Genomic DNA, 21,648 nt, shown 5'->3' with positions numbered 1-21,648 from the left:
TGTCTCATCACTGTGCAGGCACTTGTCTCATCACTGTGCAGGCACGCGGTCACTTGTCTCATCACTGTGCAGGCACGCGGGCACTTGTCTCATCACTTTGCAGGCACGCGGGCACTTGTCTCATCACTGTACATGCATGCGGGCACTTTTCTCATCACTGTGCAGGCACACGGGCACTTGTCTAATCACTGTACATGCACGCGGGCACTTGTCTCATCACTGTACGTGGGCACTTGTCTCATCACTGTGCATGCACGCGGTCACTTGTCTCATCACTGTGCAGGCACGCGGTCACTTGTCTCATCACTGTGCAGGCACGCGGGCACTTGTCTCATCACTGTACATGCACGCGGGCACTTGTCTCATCACTGTACATGCACGCGGGCCCTTGTCTCATCACTGTGCATGCACGCGGTCACTTGTCTCATCACTGTGCATGCACGCGGGCACTTGTCTCATCACTGTACATGCGCGCGGTCACTTGTCTCATCTCTGTGCATGCACGCGGGCACTTGTCTCATCACTGTACATGCACGCGGGTACTTGTCTCATCACTGTGCATGCATGCGGGCACTTGGCTCATCACTGTGCAGGCACGCGGGCACTTGTCTCATCACTGTGCAGGCACGCGGGCACTTGTCTCATCACTGTGCAGGCATGCGGTCACTTGTCTCATCACTGTACAGGCACTTGTCTCATCACTGTGCAGGCACGCGGTCACTTGTCTCATCACTGTGCAGGCACGCGGGCACTTGTCTCATCACTGTGCAGGCACGCGGGCACTTGTCTCATCACTGTGCAGGCACGCGGTCACTTGTCTCATCACTTTGCAGGCACGCGGTCACTTGTCTCATCACTGTGCAGGCACGCGGGCACTTGTCTCATCACTGTGCAGGCACGCGGTCACTTGTCTCATCACTGTGCAGGCACGCGGGCACTTGTCTCATCACTGTGCAGGCACGCGGTCACTTGTCTCATCACTGTGCAGGCACTTGTCTCATCACTGTGCAGGCACTTGTCTCATCACTGTGCAGGCACGCGGTCACTTGTCTCATCACTGTGCAGGCACTTGTCTCATCACCGTACATGCACGCGGGCACTTGTCTCATCACTGTGCAGGCACAGCGGGCACTTGGCTCATCACTGTGCAGGCACGCGGGCACTTGTCTCATCACTGTGCAGGCACGCGGGCACTTGTCTCATCACTGTGCAGGCATGCGGTCACTTGTCTCATCACTGTACAGGCACTTGTCTCATCACTGTGCAGGCACGCGGTCACTTGTCTCATCACTGTGCAGGCACGCGGGCACTTGTCTCATCACTGTGCAGGCACGCGGGCACTTGTCTCATCACTGTGCAGGCACGCGGTCACTTGTCTCATCACTTTGCAGGCACGCGGTCACTTGTCTCATCACTGTGCAGGCACGCGGGCACTTGTCTCATCACTGTGCAGGCACGCGGTCACTTGTCTCATCACTGTGCAGGCACGCGGGCACTTGTCTCATCACTGTGCAGGCACGCGGTCACTTGTCTCATCACTGTGCAGGCACTTGTCTCATCACTGTGCAGGCACTTGTCTCATCACTGTGCAGGCACGCGGTCACTTGTCTCATCACTGTGCAGGCACTTGTCTCATCACCGTACATGCACGCGGGCACTTGTCTCATCACTGTGCAGGCACAGCGGGCACTTGTCTCATCACTGTGCAGGCACGCGGGCACTTGTTAACACTGACCCTATGTACAGAACAGAGAGAAAGTTCCGCTCTCAACAGTAACCTCAGAGAGCACTGGAGGGGGTCTGGCCTCAGTGGAGATTAGAAGCAGGGATATAACATTGCAGAAGTGTCCCAAGAGGTAGAGAGGAAGAAATGTCCTCAGACCCCCTAATCCTTCATGGGCAGTAAGGATACGGGCACATTATAGTATAGAACTGACCTTATGTGAATTATAGGAAGACGTGCTCTTTAGGTCAAAGCTTAGCACCGACCTCGTGTAAGTTATAGGAATAAGTTATCCTCACGCCACAACATAGCAGTGACCTTATGTAAATTTCAGGAAAGTTATCTCTCAGATCACATCATAGCAGTGACCTATGTAAATGAGAGGAAGGAGGTATCCTTACGCCACATCATAGCAGTTACTTCATGTAAATGACAGGAACGTGATCTTCAGGTCACATCATAGCAGTGACTTATGTAAATGATAGGGAGAAGTTATCCTCATGCTCAGGGCTTTAAGTAAGCCAGGTCTTGCCGGTGCTGCGCCGGCAGTTCTAAGCACGTACGAAGACGGGTCCCTATCGGACTGTCCATTTCTGCCTTCACTCTCAGGGTGTCAAAAAAATCTTACCTCTGAAGCAGTACCGCTCTTCAATGCCTTTGATGTAACTTTGAAGAGATTCGTTGTGGGGTCTCATCATTACAGAACTGAAACGTTTTTAATATTATAAACAACGAAGCCATAGTTGTTGCTTATTTATCTCATGCAACTAACAACCATCGACAAAGCCAATAGTTTTGGCTTGTTGTAGGTATAATGTTACTTAATGTATTATACATCTGGATGCAATGACAACAAGCATTTACAATGCAACGGTTTCGCCTTTGGAAAAGTTTGAGCTATTGGCATTGTAAATGACAAAATTTGTATTTATGTGTTGGTTTTGAAAACAGATAAATAAATGGCATTGTCATTTACATTGCCAATAGCTCTAAGTTTTCCAAAGGCGAAACCGTTCCCAGTAAGAGCAAAGATCGAGTTAAACACTAAACGATTCTGTGTAAAACTGCACTAAAACCTACCAATACGGCAGGGTATGGATGTGTGGCAGACAGCACCTTTTATTACCATGTGCAACCCCGCCCCCCTTGTTAAAAAAACATATTTGCTTCGGGGGATTACAAAACTACAATAACTTGAATGGCAAAAATAAAGATGTTATTAGTAAGGCACCATTCAATCATTTCTAGAAGCATATTCTTGTGCATGGCGATTGCTAAAGGTCTAATACTTAAGAAATGTTGTACTGCACTTAATCCATCTTTGTAGTGTATACTGGTGTATAGGGACGAGACATCAAGGGTTATCACTCTCCCACTCAACATCATAAACACGCTTTAAAAAGTCAGCGGTGTCCCTAATATAAGACGGTAATGAGCTGACTATAGGATTTTAAAAAATAATTCCAGCTGCTGACTCACGCAGCGTATGTGCTTTGGTTAATTTGAATGTATTTTCTTGTAAATTTATACACATTGATTCTGGTACTTGAGTAATGAAAACGATTTTTGCAGCAGTAAGAGAGTCCCAACTCCAATGTTGCTACGTCTTTGTTGGTCAAAGCGACAGAGACTATATTTATGACCGTAGCATTGTCATTATTTATTTGATCTTCTTTTCATTGCGCGTACTCCTCTCTGCAGAGTCTTCTCGTGTTCCTTCTTCACCCTTAGCCACTCCTCCTTTGTTTCCGCCTCCTCTGGGTCTTCCTCGCCCTCTTCCTGTTTTGCATTCCTTGAGTTGATCTTCCTGTAAAAAGCGTAGCTCATCCGATGTGGAGAATTTGACCATTCCACCTTCTTTTCTAGTTGTGTCATCCACTTCAACTTTGGATCCTGTGTCAGAGCGGATTTCACTCCCAGAATGTTCTTGGCACGATTTATTAGTGTATTGTAACCTTGACTTCGCAAATTATCATAGTGATTGGCAAATGTGTATTTGCCCTCTCTGGTAGTCGAGGCGATCGCGTAAAAACTTGGTGGCTTTTCTTTCCTTATTATCAATTCATACTTATGCAATCATTCTTCAAGTTCTCCTTGAAGTTTTTTGATTCTTTCTTGATTTCTATCTTGGTCTAGTTTAATATTGAGCTCTTTGATTTTCTCAACAACCTCAGCTCGTTCTATTTCAGCCTATTTTATCAGCATGTGGGACATCCCCATAGAACTTTGTGCATTGTGTTCTGCCCATTCTTTAACGAGATCTGGGTGAGGGTTCTCATATGTTGGTGTTATCATGATGCACGAGCCTCTCGGTACATGTCCCACCTGGACATATTGTTTGAGAGATGCACTCTCCCACTAGCGCAATATTTTCCTCTTTTTTAATTTCTCCAAAAGGTTCTGATTTCTCCCCAAATCATTTGTGATTGGAATACTAGTATTTCCTTCGTAATACAGTCAGGATTACTTTCATTAAATAGTTGCAGAGCTTCCTGCTCTCTGGCAGCACATTCTTCTTCACTCATCTCTGCGCTGTATTAGAACTGAATTACACCTTGTTCAGCACAATTCCATACACAATACACCAACTGGTGTCTGCCGAAAGTGCCGGCTCCCGCTATCGCTTGCTATGCCACTTACCCGGAAGGGAAAATCCAAATCTCCAGCGTTCTCCGACTCCCGAGTTCATAATTTCCTTCTTCTGCTCTTCAAGCAACATTGTTGGAGCTTGCGGGGGGCCACGCCTGCGTCATCACTTCAAATAATCCAAACGTGCCTTGCTGGCAAGCTTCCTGAATGCCGGTGTTGTCGTCCTGATCATGCGTCCTGTTATGCGGCTTGCCGCCAAGCCGCATAACATGCAGAAAAAGTATCCACTAGCAAAGATAGGGATACGGAAGAACTCCTCAGTGAGTGTTTAAAAAAAACGTTATTAAAGCGCTAAGAGTGACAAACTGTCAACGCGCTTCAACTGCTCACAGCAGCCTTGATCGCGACAGAATGCGCTCTCTTGGGGTGCAATAAATAATGACGTGTAACATAAAAAATATCTTCAGGTTGGGGGAAGAAGTGCGGTAGACATAGTAGATTGCAATAAAATCCCAACAAAGGGAATGACACTCACTTACAAAGATATGTAATTCATTTTGTAAATGTGAAACTCAAAAGTACATATATGCCACATAAAAAACTCCTGCTGTATATCCACAGTGGCCCATTCATTTAAATTCCAGTACAAGTTTAAAACAATACAACTTGCTAAATATTTAGATGTACATATATACATCCGTTTAACAGCACATACAAAGAACAAGACGGGCACTCAAGAGGCCAATGCCAAGATGATTTATTCCTGCAAGTGAAAGCGTTTTTGCAAATCTGATTAGCACAGCAGTGAGGTGTATTGAACTTTCACATTAACTTTTATCTAGAATCAAATCTTAATAGGTGCAAAGATATCCCCATAATTGTGCATCCTGTATATAGTGCAGAACTGGACTGCTGGAAAGAGGTGTTCAAGCTCTGGGAAATGAGACAGGCAGGAAAGTGTGGGAAATAATGAGAAGTTGCTTTGGAGAGCAAATGGAACGGAAAATATAAAGAAGAAAAATAGGAGCAGCAAAGAAGAAAGGAAGAATTAATCATGAAAATAAACACCGGAAGAAAGGAAACAAAAAGACAATTTCTTCCTATGCACCGGAACACAACACCAGGTTTTTTTTAACGTGGTGAAAAAGAGCTAACACTGATGACTGATTTTTTCAATTTTTGGAAATATTGGAAAACGCTGATAAAAACCATTAGGATTCACAACAACTAGAGGCTGAACATAGGAAAACCAATCTACAATGTAAGGCTGGAGTAGGCATCTCAAGAGTAAGGCGCCATAACCTGACACTGAAGAAAGAGGTGTAGTTTGGAATAAATTGTAAATACACAGTGAGATATTAGAAGGGTTAAGAAGTAAGAGGTCATACGATGAAACTGAAGGAAGAGGGGTGTATTATACCGTGTAAGATTAGAGTGTGTGGCTTAGGGTGAGAGGTCACGGTGTGAGACAGGAGGGCCTCTTAAGTATTAAAGGAGGTGATATCAGACGACTAAGGGTGACACAGGAAGAGACCACAGGAAGAGGCGGAGGAGTAAGGGCCTCTAAGGAGAGGGAGAGAGGCCACGCTGAGGAGGCAGATATGATATCACATTGAAAGGGAGGCTGGGGGTACTGTAGCATTCAATTCTCCACAGGAGGTTGCTCGCCGGATGACGGTCAATTCAACGTTTCTATGACACACACATACAATCTCGCTATGAAACGAGGGGCGTCATCCATTATTGCTTTCTACGCCCTTCGAACCTGCAAGGGGCGCAAAGGGGGCCCGGGCGGAGGCCAGCTAGAAATGACGTCTATAAATTGAAATTTCTGCAGGAACTAAAGAGGGAGACAGGCCGCCCTCCCTCCGGCGCGGAGTCACACGGCGAGGTCACCTTCCTAATATAGAAGTATCATGCCATGCTGCCGGCGGGTCCTGTGACCGAGGGAAGGGCGGGGGGCACGAGGGGGAGGCCGCCCCGCACACCCTCAGCGGCATTTCTATGCATCCACCTAGAGGTCCGTTTATTCATTCATCTCTTTGTGCGTTTTAGCCTGAGGTTTGTATAGCGCCAACACGCCCCTTTTTCCGATTCAGAACGCTTCATAACCCTGGGAGGGAGAGAGGGGGGACTGAAATGCCTCACCGCAGAAATAGCAACTGCACAACTCAGTATAGGAATGCAGAGCGGGTCGACACCTACTGTATAACCTTTATCAATCTCCCTTCTGCGGTGGCACACCCTGATCAAAGTCCCTAATAGTCAATTATTCTAATTAGTTGAAGTGATTTATAGCGGCCACATAAAAATCATCTCGTCTGTACCTATATTTGCTGTCGAGAAAGTTTTTCGCTGAAACACAAGGATACCTGTCCGATTACATAAAAATTGTTATTCCAAAATAAATAATAGGAAAGTGCCCCGTGTCTTTGCCGGATTCCTGGGCCACTTGTGTGGTGAGCGGGGACAGGCATCGGCGGGTGTCTGTTTCAGTCTATTACAGCAGTGGTGTAATACCTTCGAAGTACCTGTTATTTTTACTCAAATCAATAGTATTCCGTGTACAGACTTCACGTAAATGAAAGACAGAACCAGTCTTGCCCGTGTGATCCTATATTTGCATACACCTCTCTTCATCAAGAGTGCTCAACCCGCCGAGCTATCTCACCGACATAGATATCACGACCCGGTGCTCACCTCCCGTGGGAACTGCTGTCCTCGTTCCCTGGTGGCCCGTCGCCGGCTCCGGTACCTCCTGGGGGTCTCCCCCACCTCGGGGTGGCGCGGCTCGGCTGCCCGGTGGCGCCCTCCCTGGCTCGGCTGGCGGCGCTGGCTCTGCCCGGCTGCAGGAGACGCTCTGCGCCGCTCCACTGGCGGAAATGGACGGTAGGGGGGACCGGTGTCAACAGCCGTGGAGGAGGCTGTGCTGCAGTGACAGCTGCTGCCTTCAACTTTGCAGGCAAAATAACTCAAGCGCCGGAGACACACTGAACACGCTTTGTTCCCGTCATCACATGTGCGCAAAACCGAGCCCAACTTCGAGACACCCAGCCCGCGCGAGCGCCGAGCTGGAATGCAGCATCGAGGGGCTATTCACGGGCTCCAGTACGGCCGCCGCGCCGCTGAAGGGCGTTTCAGCACAGATACGGCAGAGCCGTGTCACGCAGGAACCTGTCTGCAGAAATAAAACACAACGGGCATCTGTGGGTCAAATACATTTCCCGGGTATTGATGAAGGGCAAGCAGTCCTTGGCTACGTCATTGAAACCAAAAGCTATGGGCACGCACTCCTGCTTACCAAAGTGAAAAACATTATAACCGATGCTCTGGTTGGGAACCTGCTTCCTGCAGACCAGAGAGAATCAGTGAAGTGACCAATGCATGCCCTGAAAAGCTTCCCCGCCAAGTCAAAGTAGGTTTCAGACCTGATGGTGGCTCCTCGAGGCGCAGGATAGCCCCATTCACCAAGGTCAAAACCTTGTAAGACAAGTCAGGTCCCGGGCCGGCAGCCAATCACAGCGCGGCCCGGGAATGACGTCACGGGGGTGTCCCGGGCCGGCAGCCAATCGCAGCGCGGCCCAGGACAAAGGGGCGGGGCTTAAAAAAACACCGCGAAACGCCCCCGAATCGCGTTTTCAAGAGAAAGCGCAATTGACAGCCTCTGTCTCCCAATGGCTAGCCTCCATTTATGGAGCTAGCCAATTGGAAACAGAGGCGGTCCAAACATCCCTACTGAAGACAAAAGTTTTCGATCTGGGAGGGGCAAGCCCCTCGCCAGGTCGAAACCTAAAAACAGCAACATACCAGTCAGACTGTATACTAAGCACAGGTTTTTAGCGTACGTGTTTTTAAGCAACGCCCTTATATAGGCCACGCCATTTTGAGAGGCCTTCCCGTTTTTTTCATCCCACTCAAAGCCCTGCTCACTTCACATCATAGCAGTTACTTTATGTAAATGACAGGAAATGTATCTACAGGTTACATCATAGCAGTGACCTTATGTAAATTATAGGAAAGTTATTTTCAAGTTACATCATACAAGAGACCTTATGCAAATGGTGGGAAAGTTATCTTCAGATGACATCATAGCAGCATCCTTAAGTAAATGACTGGAAGAAGTTACCCTCAGGTCACATCATAGCAGTGACCTTAAGTAAATAATGGGAAAGTTATCTTCAGAATACAAAGAAGGGACTGGGGGCGTTTTACTCTATAGAGAAGTTATCTTCAGCTGCTGACCCTTGAAGAACCACATGGAGAGGTGCACTCCATGTAACGACATTCATTCACTGGAAAACAGAGACAATCTGCCTCGCAAAGCGGAGACTGCCGGATCAGTCTCTTCACTGCACTGGACATCAACATACAATGAGCAGCATGCTGGCTGCTCCTGGTGGGGTCTCCCTGTGGTCTTGTTCCTATCTACTTATCATCTTCTAACTATCCTGAAATAAACCACCTTTAAACTACATGATCACTTGGGGACTTGATCATTACAAACAGTCAATCAATCAATCAATCAATCAATAAATCAGTATTTGTAGAGCATGGCCAATCACCCGCAAGAGTATCCAGGAGCTGGGGTGAGTCCTCCCCTCATATCACTGATCCCAGATGTAGAATGGGAATAGGTTACCTTATAGGGTTGGCGTCACATCGTAGCATTGACCCTACATTTATTTTGAAAGAGTTGCATCATGGCACTGCCTTGAAGTGTAGAACAAAGCACTTCACAGTACCGAATGCACCAAGGCACAGAACTAAAGGTAGAACATGTCACCTGACAGCACCAGCACTATAGGTCACTTCACTGCACTGACCCTCAGCGTCACAGCAGTGACACTCAGTGTACAATGAACATTGCAGCACTGACCCTCAGCGAAAGATGGACATCACAGCACTTACCCTCAGTGGAGGGTGACCGTCACAGCACTAGCCCTCGGTGGAGGGTGAACATCACAGTACTGACCCTCAGTGAGCAGCACAGCACGGACCCTCAGTGGAGGGTGAACATTACAGTACTGACCCTCTGCATAGGATGAACATCAAGGCATTGAATGAAATGAATGAATTAAATGAATGAATGAAATGAATTCGTACTTGTATAGTGCACTTATACCCTGAGGTGTCTTGGCGCTGTGGAACCCTTCCTGGCTTTTCCCTGTGAAATGCCCACTCCTGTGCAAACCCAAGGTGAAGCTAGGCATCCTAGCGCTATTGGGGCCGTTGTGGAGATTAAGCAAGCTATTGCCCAGAGGTGCAGAGTGGGACTCATGATTAGAATAGGCACCGAGGCGAGAATTATCCAGTCCGAGGAAATTGAGCCCAAGATCCGCCGAGGCGGGAATTGAACCCTGGTCCCGGGTCAGACCTCTGCATCAGGGTCTGCCGCTCTAACCATTGATCCACACTTCTCCTAACCATTGAGCCACACTTCTCCCTTGATCCTCTGTGTAGCATGAATGTCACAGTACTGACTGTCTCTTCAAAGTAGGAAGAGTCTGCCTCTGTGTCCTGTCCCTCACTAAGGGCCCTGGGGTACCCTCGCACCGCAGATGTTCAATTTAGGATAGATGCCACCCGCATCATCATTTAATTGTGTAACGAAGAAGAGGCCAGCTTGGTGGACTACTTTGAGTGTAAGATGGAAATCTAGTGAGATGGACCACCAGGTGGACTGCCTGAAACCAAGGGAATGAATGTTTTAGTACATGAAACCATTTGAGTGTGAGGATAGTATGAGCAAACCGGCTCTGAGCGAGGGTCAGTAGAACTGACACACTGACAGCCCTGACGGAGAATGGCTAGGGAGGGGGATTGGTCTCTCAAGGAGAGGAGTATATTGGCAGAGCAGACTCCAGAGACAGAGGACAGAGTGGGTGGATTGGTCCCTGAGCCTGAAAGCATTAGCACATCACAGTTGTGTTTATCAAGGAAAGATGGAGAGACTTAGAGGTAGAGTATAGGGTCACTGAAGTGACCCAGAAGGAAAGGGGCTGGCATGGTTGGTGTACACCCTTCAACCTGATGCAGAGAGGTTTGACTATGCAGACCCCAGATGCAGGTGACAGCTTGGATGCATTGGCTCCTGAGGCAGAAAACATTAGATGACTGTGCTTACCAGAGAAGGCGAGAGACATAGGATGGGATGGCTGCAGTGACCCAGAAAGGCAATCATGGGGCGCGTGCCCTTAACCTTGAAGGAGAGAAGATATGACTGGTGTATTGTCCCTGAGAGAGAGACTAGTACATGTCCTTTGACCTTTGTGAAGACTAAAAATGATATGGTGAGTGCCTTTTTGGGAGAATGATTGTCTAGCTTGCAAAAACGTGGACATTTTAAAGTTAAGCAACAAGGCATCAACTTCAGTGTGGTCAAAAATCAATACTGAGCCATCCCCTGGACTCATGTTGTTGGGTATTAATGGGCACCAAGGTGTCTTTTTAAGTTTTCTGTGGAGAGGTACATAGTACATGTGGTTACCTGGGCTCAAGGGGGCAGGCTATGGACTGGTTATTATTTGGTTGCCCAATGTGTGACATGCAGGAACGCTGCAGTAATGCCCTTCACCAACATACTGTTTCTTCACTTTATTTTCCTTTTCTCAGGTGGGATTCAAGCATCACAAAGATTATGTTGCCTATGTATGGGCGAAACATGAAGAGGACTTGGATGGAGTCAGGCATCGACATCAGGTGGGTCATCTGGAGTGAACTGGGAATGTGGCTTATGGTAAATTTTAGGTCTCCGCGGAGAGCAAGATAACACTGTGTGCGATCGCCAGTATTGGGGAAGACAGCTTTGTGCAGGAGATCTGGAGTCTAGCCAACAGGTCTATACATTGGCGCTTGGTCACATAGCTGTATACTGTCAAAGTAGCTAAATATTGGGAAAAGATAACCACTCTAAAATCAAAGCCTTGTGAATTGTGAATAGAAAGACCTTTATTTCAAAGTTATTGAAAACTCAGAAAGGGTATAATGCAAATCAAATTCCGGAGGGTGGCTCTTCAATAAAAGATCTGTTTCACACTTACAGAGATATAGAGCATCCTATCAAAGTTGTACATAACGACAATCCAATTCTTTACTGTGAGTAAAATGTTACAAATAAAGGAAAGGAGCAATCTGAAACAGTCAGAAGGACCTTCTGCCCAAAGGGATGTAGGAGGGGACCCTAGTGTTTCCATCTCTTCTTTCTTTGCCTGTAAATGTCATTGAAGTTGGTCGTACCTGGAAGATAAGGAGGCATAGCCCGGCACCTACAAGAGTGTCACCTTAGGTGGAGATGTCTATCAGTACTCGGAGTTCTAGTGTATCGTTGGAGTCTTTTGTCAGGTATCTACAGCAGCTTCATTATATTTTTTGACTGCTCTGTATGCTATGCTTAAAGCGTATGCTGAGTTTGCACCCTACTGCGGCTTCATTGTGGGGCAGGTCTGAATGGAAGTTCCAATTCATGGGGCAACATCTCATGCAGATTGTCAACACAATGGTAAGGGAGGTCAACAAAGGAGCTCTGGCCTATGGATAGGATGTCTTCATGTGTGAGCTCCTGGGTCTGATGAGATTGTTCTACACGGGTGCCCCAGACATGGTGGGACCTCTGAGTGCAGAAGCTCCAGAGTATGGCTAGGGAGCTCTCAGCAAGAGCTCCACATGTGATGAGACAGCAATAGACATGAGATCCAAGCTGTGGTGAGAAGTTACATATAGGGACTATACGTAGTGTACGACAACTTCATATAGGTGTTGGAGAACTAAATACAGAAGCTCAAACCTTTGGTTAGACAGCTCCATAAGGAACTCTCTGGCTTTCTGAGAAGGCTCCATATATGAACTCCCATAAGAGTGTGATGTCTCTCGACAGGAGATCTGGTGTCTGATGAGACTATAGAGTGTAGTAGTGCCTGGGTACGGTGGGACAGCATGTAGAACGGCTTCCGCTATGGTAGACACCTCAAAACAAGAACTCCAGGAGTGGTGAGACAGCGATGTAGATGAGGAACTCCAGGAGTGGTGAGACAGCGATGTAGATGAGGAACTCCAGGAGTGGTGAGACAGTGATGTAGATGAGTTCCAGGGCATTGTGCGGTAGTTCTATGTAGGAGCTGCACGTGTGGTCAGAGAGCTCTGTATAGGTGCCGCAGGTGTCATGAGTGTGCTAAGCACTGAATCTCCAACTGTTTGTGAGACTGATGCACACAGGAACTCGAAGTATGGTAAGGCGGCTATAGTGTGGAGTTCCAGGTATGGGGAGATGACTCTGCAAAGGAACTCAATCGATGACGAGACGGCTCATGCAGAAACATCAGGGTATGGGGAAAGCTTTGTGCAGCTGCATCATGTATGTCAAGACTGCTGAGTACAAATGTCCTGTTATTTTGAGACAGTTCTACACATATCAGGTGGACAACACCATTAATGCCAATGTCGGTAACCTTACAAAAAAACATTGGCAAATAACAGCCCTCAAGCTACAACCTCTGTACAGTCAGTTCAGCTCAGGATATGGCAAGGCTTGTGTATGCTGGTGCTTACTGTTTGTTGAGATGCCTCAGTACATGTGCTTATATATATGTAGTTAGAGTTAGGACCTAGTTTCCATAGGAAACATGTTTTTTGATTTGCCAATATCTTTGGTGCCATTTGACGAATGTTTGCGAAATTTCCAAAACTAATGGGGCGCTCCTGTCAGCTCCTGTCTTGAAAGTTTTGGGGTGCTTCATCAAGTGGGGGCTGAGAAAAAAGGGGGGTCCCAAAACGCGTTTTCTCCATGTTAATTTCCGAAGGAAACCTTTGTCGCAGCTACAGCCCGAACTGCTGAACGGAATGACACCAAATTTGGCAGAGAGGTAGCTCTTGGTCCGGAGAGCACTCTTTGCTTTCAATGGTGTAAATCCGTTCAGTAGTTCCTGAGAAATAAAAAAATATATATATCAATATCTGGGGACTGCAGTTAATCCGCAAAACCTCCCGAGCACGAGCTTCACTCTGATTGGCTGCCAACACTTCAAACCAAGAAGTGTTGGCAGCCATCTTGTGACTCAGTAAAACCGAGTCACAAGAAAAAAGGGATCAAAATGATAAAAAAAGAAAGAAAAGGGGGCATAGTAGAAACACCCTGACCCCTTAGACCTGGTCAGAGGGTCCCGCAGGGACCCCAGGGCCAAAAAAAGCTCTTTTTTTTCTTCGGTAGGATCTGCGTACCGTACACAAATCCCACTGAGAAAAAAATAAATAAATAAATCGGTGTCCCGTGGTTCATTTTAATGAGCCCTTGGTGGGCCAGGTCCTGGGGGCATTACTTTATGTTAATGCAGGGGCCCTGAGGTGGCCCCCGCAGCCCCGGATACAGCTACCTCCCCGGGGTGATACTGACTGAAATGCGGGGAGCTCGTGGCTCCCCTGCAGCCCTGAGGACCGCCACCTCCCTGGTGCTTTATTATTATTTTTTTGAAGTGTTGGGGGGCTCCTGCCCCCTAACGCAGCCCCGGGGACCGTCACCTTCCCGGGCTTTAATTAACAAATGCAGGGGGCACGTGGCCCCTCAGCAGCCTGGGGACAACCCCCTCCTGGGACACTAATTAAAAGAGGTTGGGGGTCAGTTGCGGCCCCCTGGCTCCCGGCACCACGACCTCCCTGGGCTTTGCCTATGAAAGGAGGGGGGCGCACGGTCCCCCTCCTGGAGCCTTCTATTGCCCTGGGGACCGCCACTCCCCAGGGCAGGCTCCAGCAATGTCTCGGAGTGCCCACCCCCGGGACATTGCAGTTTGCTATGGCAGGACAGGAGCACGGCTCCCGCCCTGTCATAGCAAACTCTGCTTTGCTTCGTAGAAGCGAGAGTTTACAAAAAGCAAAGCAGAATTGCTTTTGGGCAAAGGGAGCTGCATGTTTGCAGCTCTCTTTGCCCAAAAGCAATGCCGCTCCCTCAGGAGGCAGGGAGCCGGTAAGTACTGCAGGGGCATTGGTGCTCCCCCTGCTGTCCCCAACGTGAGGGCTGGTCCCAGGGGGTAGGGTCCCCGGGGCTAAAAGTGGCCCTCCCGAATATCTAATTTAAAAGAAACTAGGCAATGCCCTAGGGAATGGGGTCCCCAGTGTCGATAAAGGCCTCTGGAGGGGGGGGGGTCGCGTGGCCCCCTCCATTAAAAATATTTAAATAAAAAATATGTGGCCATGCCCCGCGGGATGGGGTCCCGGGGCCGAAAGCGACCTCTGGATGGGACCTCGTTGACCACCCTCCATTAAAAATATGTGGCCATGCCCTGGTGGATGGGGGTCTCTGGGCCGAAATCGGCCTCGGGAGGGGGGCTGCATGGCCCCTTTTTGTTAAAAAAAAACTATGTCTCAGGCCCTGCGGGATGTGCTCCCTGGAGCCCCAAAATAATTATGAAAAGGGTGGCCACACAGCCCGCTTCCACAAAAAAAGAAAAAAAAGACGGCTTCTCGGCGGAGGTCCCGCCCCTAAAGAAAAACCTTGGACCCACTATTATTATGATTCACAACCAGGGCACAAGTCGTAAAAAAAGAAGTGGGAGGATGCTGTCACTGGAAGTGACGTCACGACAGGAAGTGACGTCACGAAAAGTGCCGAGCTCCTTGTCCCAGAGAGGCTAAAGAGTGAAGTCCAGCTGTTTGGCAGGGGGGACGGCGTCCCCCCGGTGAAATAAGTGGGAGGACGCCATCCACCCTCGTGGTACCCCGACTCGAGCCCTGTTCCCAACACATTTGGCACTGGACAGCTCTGCCCAGAGCTGCTGCTCTATTTATTTTTATTTATTTATTTATGCGTTTTTATATAGCGCGGACTTTTCTCGAAGGTGTCAGAGCGCTTCACAAAAGGAACAGAACTGATACATGAGAACATTACAAGTGAGCAAAAAACAAAAGCAAACGTTACATTGAATGAAGCAAAAATGACAATCGTGAGCCAGCAAAATACAAGAGGTAGCAAACGGTGCATTACAAAAGTGACAATCGTGAGCCAAGAGGTAGCAAACGGTGCATTACAAAAGTGACAATCGTGAGCCAACAAAATACAAGAGGTAGCAAACGGTGCATTGCAGGAGGAAAAAGTGACATGTGCAGGTTACAAAAACATTCAAAATAAACAGAGGTATAATACTGCAATATATGGAGGACACTCAAGCACAAGAACAAACGTTACGTAGGCACTGGTGGCACTTGTGCAGGTATCGAAAACAAACAAAAGTAAGAGGTAGAAAACAGTGTGTTACAAGAGAAAGTGACGGGTGCATGTTACGCAAGAGTCCCAAAGACATGTAGAAGGATAATACTGCAATAAATGGCAGACTCTCACACCACAAGAACACAATGGGAAGACACTTCCATAGACATGTAAAGTAGATTTTTCAATAATTGAAGGGCTCCTTCAGATAATAGAGAGGGCATGGATTACATTTGGAAGTGTCTTTGAAGGAGGAGAACTTTGAGGTCAGTTTTGAAGGCAAGGGAGGAGGTGGTGGTCCGGAGCTGAGGCGGAAGTGAGTTCCAGATTCTCAATCTAGCTCATGTACAGAGGCTTCCCTTGTACTCTAGAGTACAAGGGAAGCCTCTGTACATGAGCTAGAGTTATAGTAATACTTCTCGATAGAAGAACTGCAGAGAGGCGACGCTCTGTAGAGAGAATGTTGATAACATGACCTGAAAGTTGCACAAACGAGCACCAGTGTTAAGATTTCTATGCGCGAGAGCTCCCGATGGCGCCTTCCCATGTAATATCTTCCTTTTTTCCTCGTTTCAGGTCACGTTTAATGAAGAGTCGCTGCCGAAGGGAACAAGCGAGTACATTCTCGGTTACTATAGCAACAACCTTGGCACTTTGGTGGGGGTGACTGAGCCTTTTCAGGTCAGATGTTTCCTAGAAATAGATTCTCTTTCCTTTTATGTTTTTTTTACTGTACACAGCAAAGCGTTACTAACGTGGTTGTTTACATTATGCACCAGACAAATAAAGGTTGCCCTTTTATTGTGTGGGGTTTTCATATTGTGCAAAGGTATTTTGGAACAGTGTTCGGACCTTGCTTTAGCTGCTCCCTGTGTGTCCTTATTACGTTTCTGATCCAGTGTGCTTTTTAATTCTGAATTGGACGGGACATTTCACAGTCACTGCCCTGCCAAATGAATTATTTACTTTTGTAGTTGCACATAGCGTGACCTCGGCCCAAGGACACTGGAGCACCTTACACGAGCACCAGTTACAAATCCCAAAGTCATTTTTTTAGGCAGGGGGAGATTAAGTGATTTGCCATGGTGGGTAACCGATAAGACATCTCTATACACTGGGTACTTCTCACATGATTGCAGGGTTTGAGCTGGACAATATGGGTTGGTTTTCTGATGAAAGATGGGCGATCCTTGCCCGTTATAATAAAGCCCAAGCGCCTAAACACAACCCGGTGCGCCACACAGAGCTAGGAGAACGTCCTGTGGCCCTCCATGATTTGTTCCTGCCTTCTAAGGCCTTGCATCATGGGCCTTCTGAAGTAGACACGGCTATGTTTGTGCTGAGTATATTCAGCACGTTGTTTAATCTGGAACTGACAGCGGTTGCCATGTTCAAGGCAATAGATGCCAAGCTCATGGCAATTATTTTTATAGACACATCATAAGAGAAGATCCACCTTGCCTCCAATGGATCAGCCATTGTCAAGGTAATGACCCAAGTGTTTACTTTAACCCCTTCCATGCTGATGACGGCCAGGAGCCGTCATGGCACACAGTGCTCGTGTGCTGATGACGGCTCCCGGCCGTCATGACCGCACCCTCGATTAGAATGTGCCGCACAGGCGCAGAATCGCGGTCGCGCTCAAGGGGTTAAAGGGGATCGAGTGACCAGGCCAAAGACGCTGTGAGTGAGATTAAGACGAAATAGTATCACCTTCTGGAGTTAAAGCCAGCTATGCTTCACGTGTTCCTCGAGTCTGTCTTTCAGTGTCTAGAAGAAGCTTGACGCACTGGGATGGCCTGGGCACTGATCCAGAAAGGACCGTAGCATCAGATCATATCCATGGTTCAGGACAGTTGAGGCAGGAGACATGCTGGGTTAAGTGGGGAGCGGTGCAGCACCCTAAAAGATAAAGATTTGGGGGCAGAGATGATGTTTTACTGTCTGTGACTAGTTCTCCACATTGGATGAAAACCACTGAAGGCCAAGCCATTTAACACCCGTGTTGGACTATGCCCTTTTTGCAGGGTCATCCCAGAACTTTTTGCCTTCCTCCTGTATTTTTTCTGACCTGTTGTTGGTGGTTTTATGACTCTGGGCACTTTATCACTGCTGATCAGTGTGAAAGAGCATGTACTCCCCATGATAAACTTGATAAGATTGGTCTACACCTGTTTGGCATATTTAATTTACCTGTCCCTTGTACAGTGGTGTCTGATATACCCAGGGTCAGTAAATAAAATGCTACTGGTGGGCTTGCAGCGCTGCTTGCGCCACCCACCAAAGTAGCCTTTCAAACCTGTCTCAGCCTCTGCCACCTAAGGGCTTGTGCGTGCAGTTTACTGCCGCTGTGACGTGGCACATAAAATGTTTGCCACATCTGTAACTACCCATTTACTACATATCAGTCACCCCTAAGGTAAGCCCTAGCTAGCCCTATGGGCATGGTGCAGTGTAGGTAAAAGGTAGGATATGTGCCTTAACTGTGTGGCATGTCCTGGTAGTGACAAACAACCTATTTGGGTTCTCACTGCTGTGAGGCTGCCCTCTCATAGAGATGAATTGGGAATTCCCTGAAATGTGTTTCAGTGGTATTTCCTGATCCAAGAGGGGCAGCGGAATCAAGTTTGGTAAGTTTGGAATAGTAGTGATAAATCCTGCTTATTGGTGAAAGCAGATCTATTATTTCTATTTTGGAAATGCCACTTTTAGAGGTGGGCATTTCTGTGGACTATGTGTCTTTGTGCCTGCCTGTTGTTTATTGACTGTCTGGTTCTGACTGACAGGGGGAGAGGGAATGGGCATTCACTCCAGCCAGTTCCTGGGAGGGGGTGAGGGATGTACGATGTTACAACGTGATCAAAATGATTGCAGTACATCACAACGCATCTTTTACAACGCAAGTCGTTACCACGACTTGCGCTGTAGGGTGCTGGACTTAGGAATAGTAAGATTTACTATTCCAACTCCAGCCTACGTACAGTAGGGAAGGTGTTGGAATAGTAAATCTACTATTCCTTAGTCTAGTGCGCCCTCCAGCGCAAGTCGTGGTAAAGACTTGCGTTGTAAAAGACGCGTCGTAATTGCACCGCGGTGTTTTGACCGCGGTGTAAAGGTTGTAGATCGGGGTGAGGGGGTTGAGGTGTGTCCAGCCCTGCTTGGGTGACTCAGTGCCAGGCTGAATAAGCCTGATCTGCATTTGGAATGGTGGGAGGAGTTGCACCTGCACCTGAATAGGGCTGTCCCTGCCTTCCACAATGATGGCTCCGCCCCCCTGTGGTGTGTCTGGAGCCAGGGCTTACTCTTTTGAATCGGGGTGTTGTGCACTGTTAATTATATTTTTAAAGTGCACCCAAAACTGGTTTAAACTGGGCTCAGGGCACTGTGCCAGGCCAGAACAAAGACTGTTGGTACTATAAGTATTGGGGCTGTGAACACATGTCTAGAGAGCTAGAACTGCTTGGGACTGGAAGAAGAGGACTGCCAGGCACCAGGAGGAACCGCCCTCCGGGACTCCCTACCTGTGGGAGTGAGCCTGCTGCCCGTTGGGCAGCTGAGGGAACTGCAGATTTGATAAAAGAAACCCGGTGTGCTGGCCTGCCTGGGCCCTGTCTTCTGGGATTTTCCTCCCTGCTATGCCAAAGTGTGTGTGGAGCGCTGTGCAGGGACTAGAGAGTGTTCCCCTCCCCCTCCAGTGAGTTGGCAGAAAGAGCATGAAGAAGCGCTCTTGTGTGCAACAGCGCATGGCGTTCACTGAGTTTTGTAGCCAGTTTACTCCCGAATCATGTGTGGAGCATTTTAAGGCATCGGGAGCCCGAGGCCAAACCCGTGCCTGGAAACCAAAGGCGGCCGCTCGTCAGCTGAGCGAACACCACAGGAGCCCTCAGCTTTGTCCAGGAACCTAGCGGAAAACCAGAAGCCAGGCAAGAGCAAAGGGCCGCATGGCCGAGCCTGGTCGTGGGCGGTGCCAAATGGGACTGCACACCCGAGAAAGGAAGAAGAGCCTCACGGGCTCCCTTCCACTGTGAGCCGCCAGAGGTCAGTGAAAGGGGTGGAAACATCGATCCGAGGTTTTCCGACCCGACGTCCCCGACCAGAGTCCTCCTGCCACTGGTCAGTGAGACGAGGAGCAAGGACGGCACCGCAAGTGGCGGGCCACTCCCACCAGGAAATTATAAGCGCGAAACCCCAGAGGGGTCTTCCCGCCGATGGGAGCTGGAAAAGATCGGAGTGGGACCTAAATCGAAGCCCCTAGTTAGGAAGTGCTCTGCATTCCTAGCATCATCACAGCTGCACTACACAGTCGTGGGCAGCTGCATACTTATCTAAAGCACAGGGAGAATTCTCCATTGAAGGAGACAGGGTGATCCGCACCCCCGCACCCATTGCTTGCTCTGTTGGTCTCAAGAGCAAGGGGAGAGACATCGACAGAGGCCCCTAATTAAAAAAGTACTGCATTCCCTGTGGTAGGGGGGTAGGTAGCCCAGGAGCCTGCGCAAGGATAATCAGTTACGGGGGCATAAGCTCTCTAATATGCACAACTGGCCAGGGGTTACTCTGGCGCACTGTGGACTATGGTTATGCATAATGTTTTGTGCCCTGATGTAATGTTCCATAGCAAAGGGATATGCACGGTAATGTTATGTTATGTTATGTTATGTTATGTTATTTTTATTTGTACCGCGCACAGCTGCCCCAGCAAAGGGGCGTCCTGGCGCTTTGAGAAGGTAAACACAACACAGCATTAAAAGCGGGCAGAAAGGAGAAGAGACACAACAGATGAGCTAAACAAATAAAAAGGTCTTGATAGCCCGTCTAAACTGAAGGAGCTCATCGATGGCCCGGATTTGTGGAGGGAGAGAATTCCACCAGCTCGCTGCCAGGACTCGAAAGGAGCGGCCACCAATTCTGCTCAACTTAAAACGCGGGACCACTGCTAAGTTCTGGCCTAGCGCTCTAAGAGTGCGAGAGGGGACATAGGGGATCAGCAGTTTCTCCAAGATTTGTGGGGAAGTACCCTTGAGGATTTTAAATGCAAGGCAGAGAACCTTGAATCTAATCCTCTGCTGCACAGGGAGCCAGTGGAGAGAGCGCAGGGCATTGGACACCGTGCACCGCCTAGGCAGACCTGTCACCAGTCGGGCCGCAGCGTTTTGAACCCGCTGGAGCCGCAGAAATTCTGACTGGTTAACCCCCGCCAATAGGGAGCTGGCATAGTCCAGCCTGGACAGCACTGATGCTTGGACCACCAGCTGTCTTGTGGGTGCATCAAAGAATTTGAGGATGGGTCGAAGTCCTCTGATGATGCCATAGCAAGAAGCCGCCACCTTCTTGGTATGACAGATGAAACTCAGAGAAGGATCAAGCCACACCCCCAGGTTTTTTATCTCTGCCGCTGGGAGGGGAGTCACACCCAACTCCGAAGGCCACCATTTGTCACCCCACAAAGCCACCTGTTTACCAACCACCATAATCTCCGTCTTCTTGGTGTTTAACTGGAGACAGTTGGAATTCATCCAGTTAGCCACTTCCCGCAGACCATCACAGAACCTGGGAGCCTCCAGGTCTGAGTCCCCACTCAGTGTGACCGCCAGCTGCGTGTCATCTGCGTAAGAGACCATGGTCAGGCCCCACCGCTTGACGACCACAGCCAACGGTCTCACATACAGATTGAAAAGGGTGGGGCTCAGTGGTGACCCCTGTGGGACTCCCTGGTCTAACGGGTAGGATGACGACTTACCGGGCGGGATCGCCACCTGGAATGACCTATCGGTAAGGAAGGATCGAAACCAGTGCAAGGCGGAGCCAGAAACACCCACCTCCTCAAGACGCCGAATCAGAATGCTGTGCGAGACCGTGTCGAAGGCGGCACTGAGATCTAATAACAATAGTGCCGCCGTCCGGAATCCAGCACGGAACGCAGATGCTCGACCATCGAGAGAAGGGCCGTCTCCGTGCTGTGACCCGCACGGAACCCGTTCTGGGTAGGGTCGAGAATGTTAAGCCTACCAAGATGGTCTGTAAGAGTGGCATTCACATGGGCCTCCGCTATTTTCGTGGCCCAAGGGAGAAGGGAGATAGGGCGGTAGCTTTCAGGTTTAAGGGGGTCAAGGGTCGCCTTCTTCAGAATTGGCGTGACTACTGC

At 48.7% G+C, this 21,648-nt stretch overlaps 1 protein-coding gene across 2 annotated transcripts in view; it reads left to right on the top strand.

Moving 5' to 3' along the window:
* The window catches only part of INPP5J (inositol polyphosphate-5-phosphatase J), a 186,523-nt gene that overhangs the window by 155,196 nt on the left and 9,679 nt on the right, over positions 1 to 21,648 (top strand). For both annotated transcript variants that reach the window (XM_078667265.1, XM_078667264.1), the window contains exons 11-12: positions 10,925 to 11,011; positions 16,080 to 16,184. In XM_078667265.1, the coding sequence (XP_078523391.1) occupies positions 10,925 to 11,011; positions 16,080 to 16,184 (192 nt within the window). The remainder of the gene's footprint in view (positions 1 to 10,924; positions 11,012 to 16,079; positions 16,185 to 21,648) is intronic.

The sequence above is a fragment of the Lissotriton helveticus genome, chromosome 11, assembly GCF_964261635.1.
Source record: "Lissotriton helveticus chromosome 11, aLisHel1.1, whole genome shotgun sequence".
NCBI classification, from domain to species: Eukaryota; Metazoa; Chordata; class Amphibia; order Caudata; family Salamandridae; genus Lissotriton; species Lissotriton helveticus.
The sequence above is the reverse complement of the archived record's forward strand: the minus strand, read 5'-3'. Positions and strand labels throughout refer to the sequence as shown.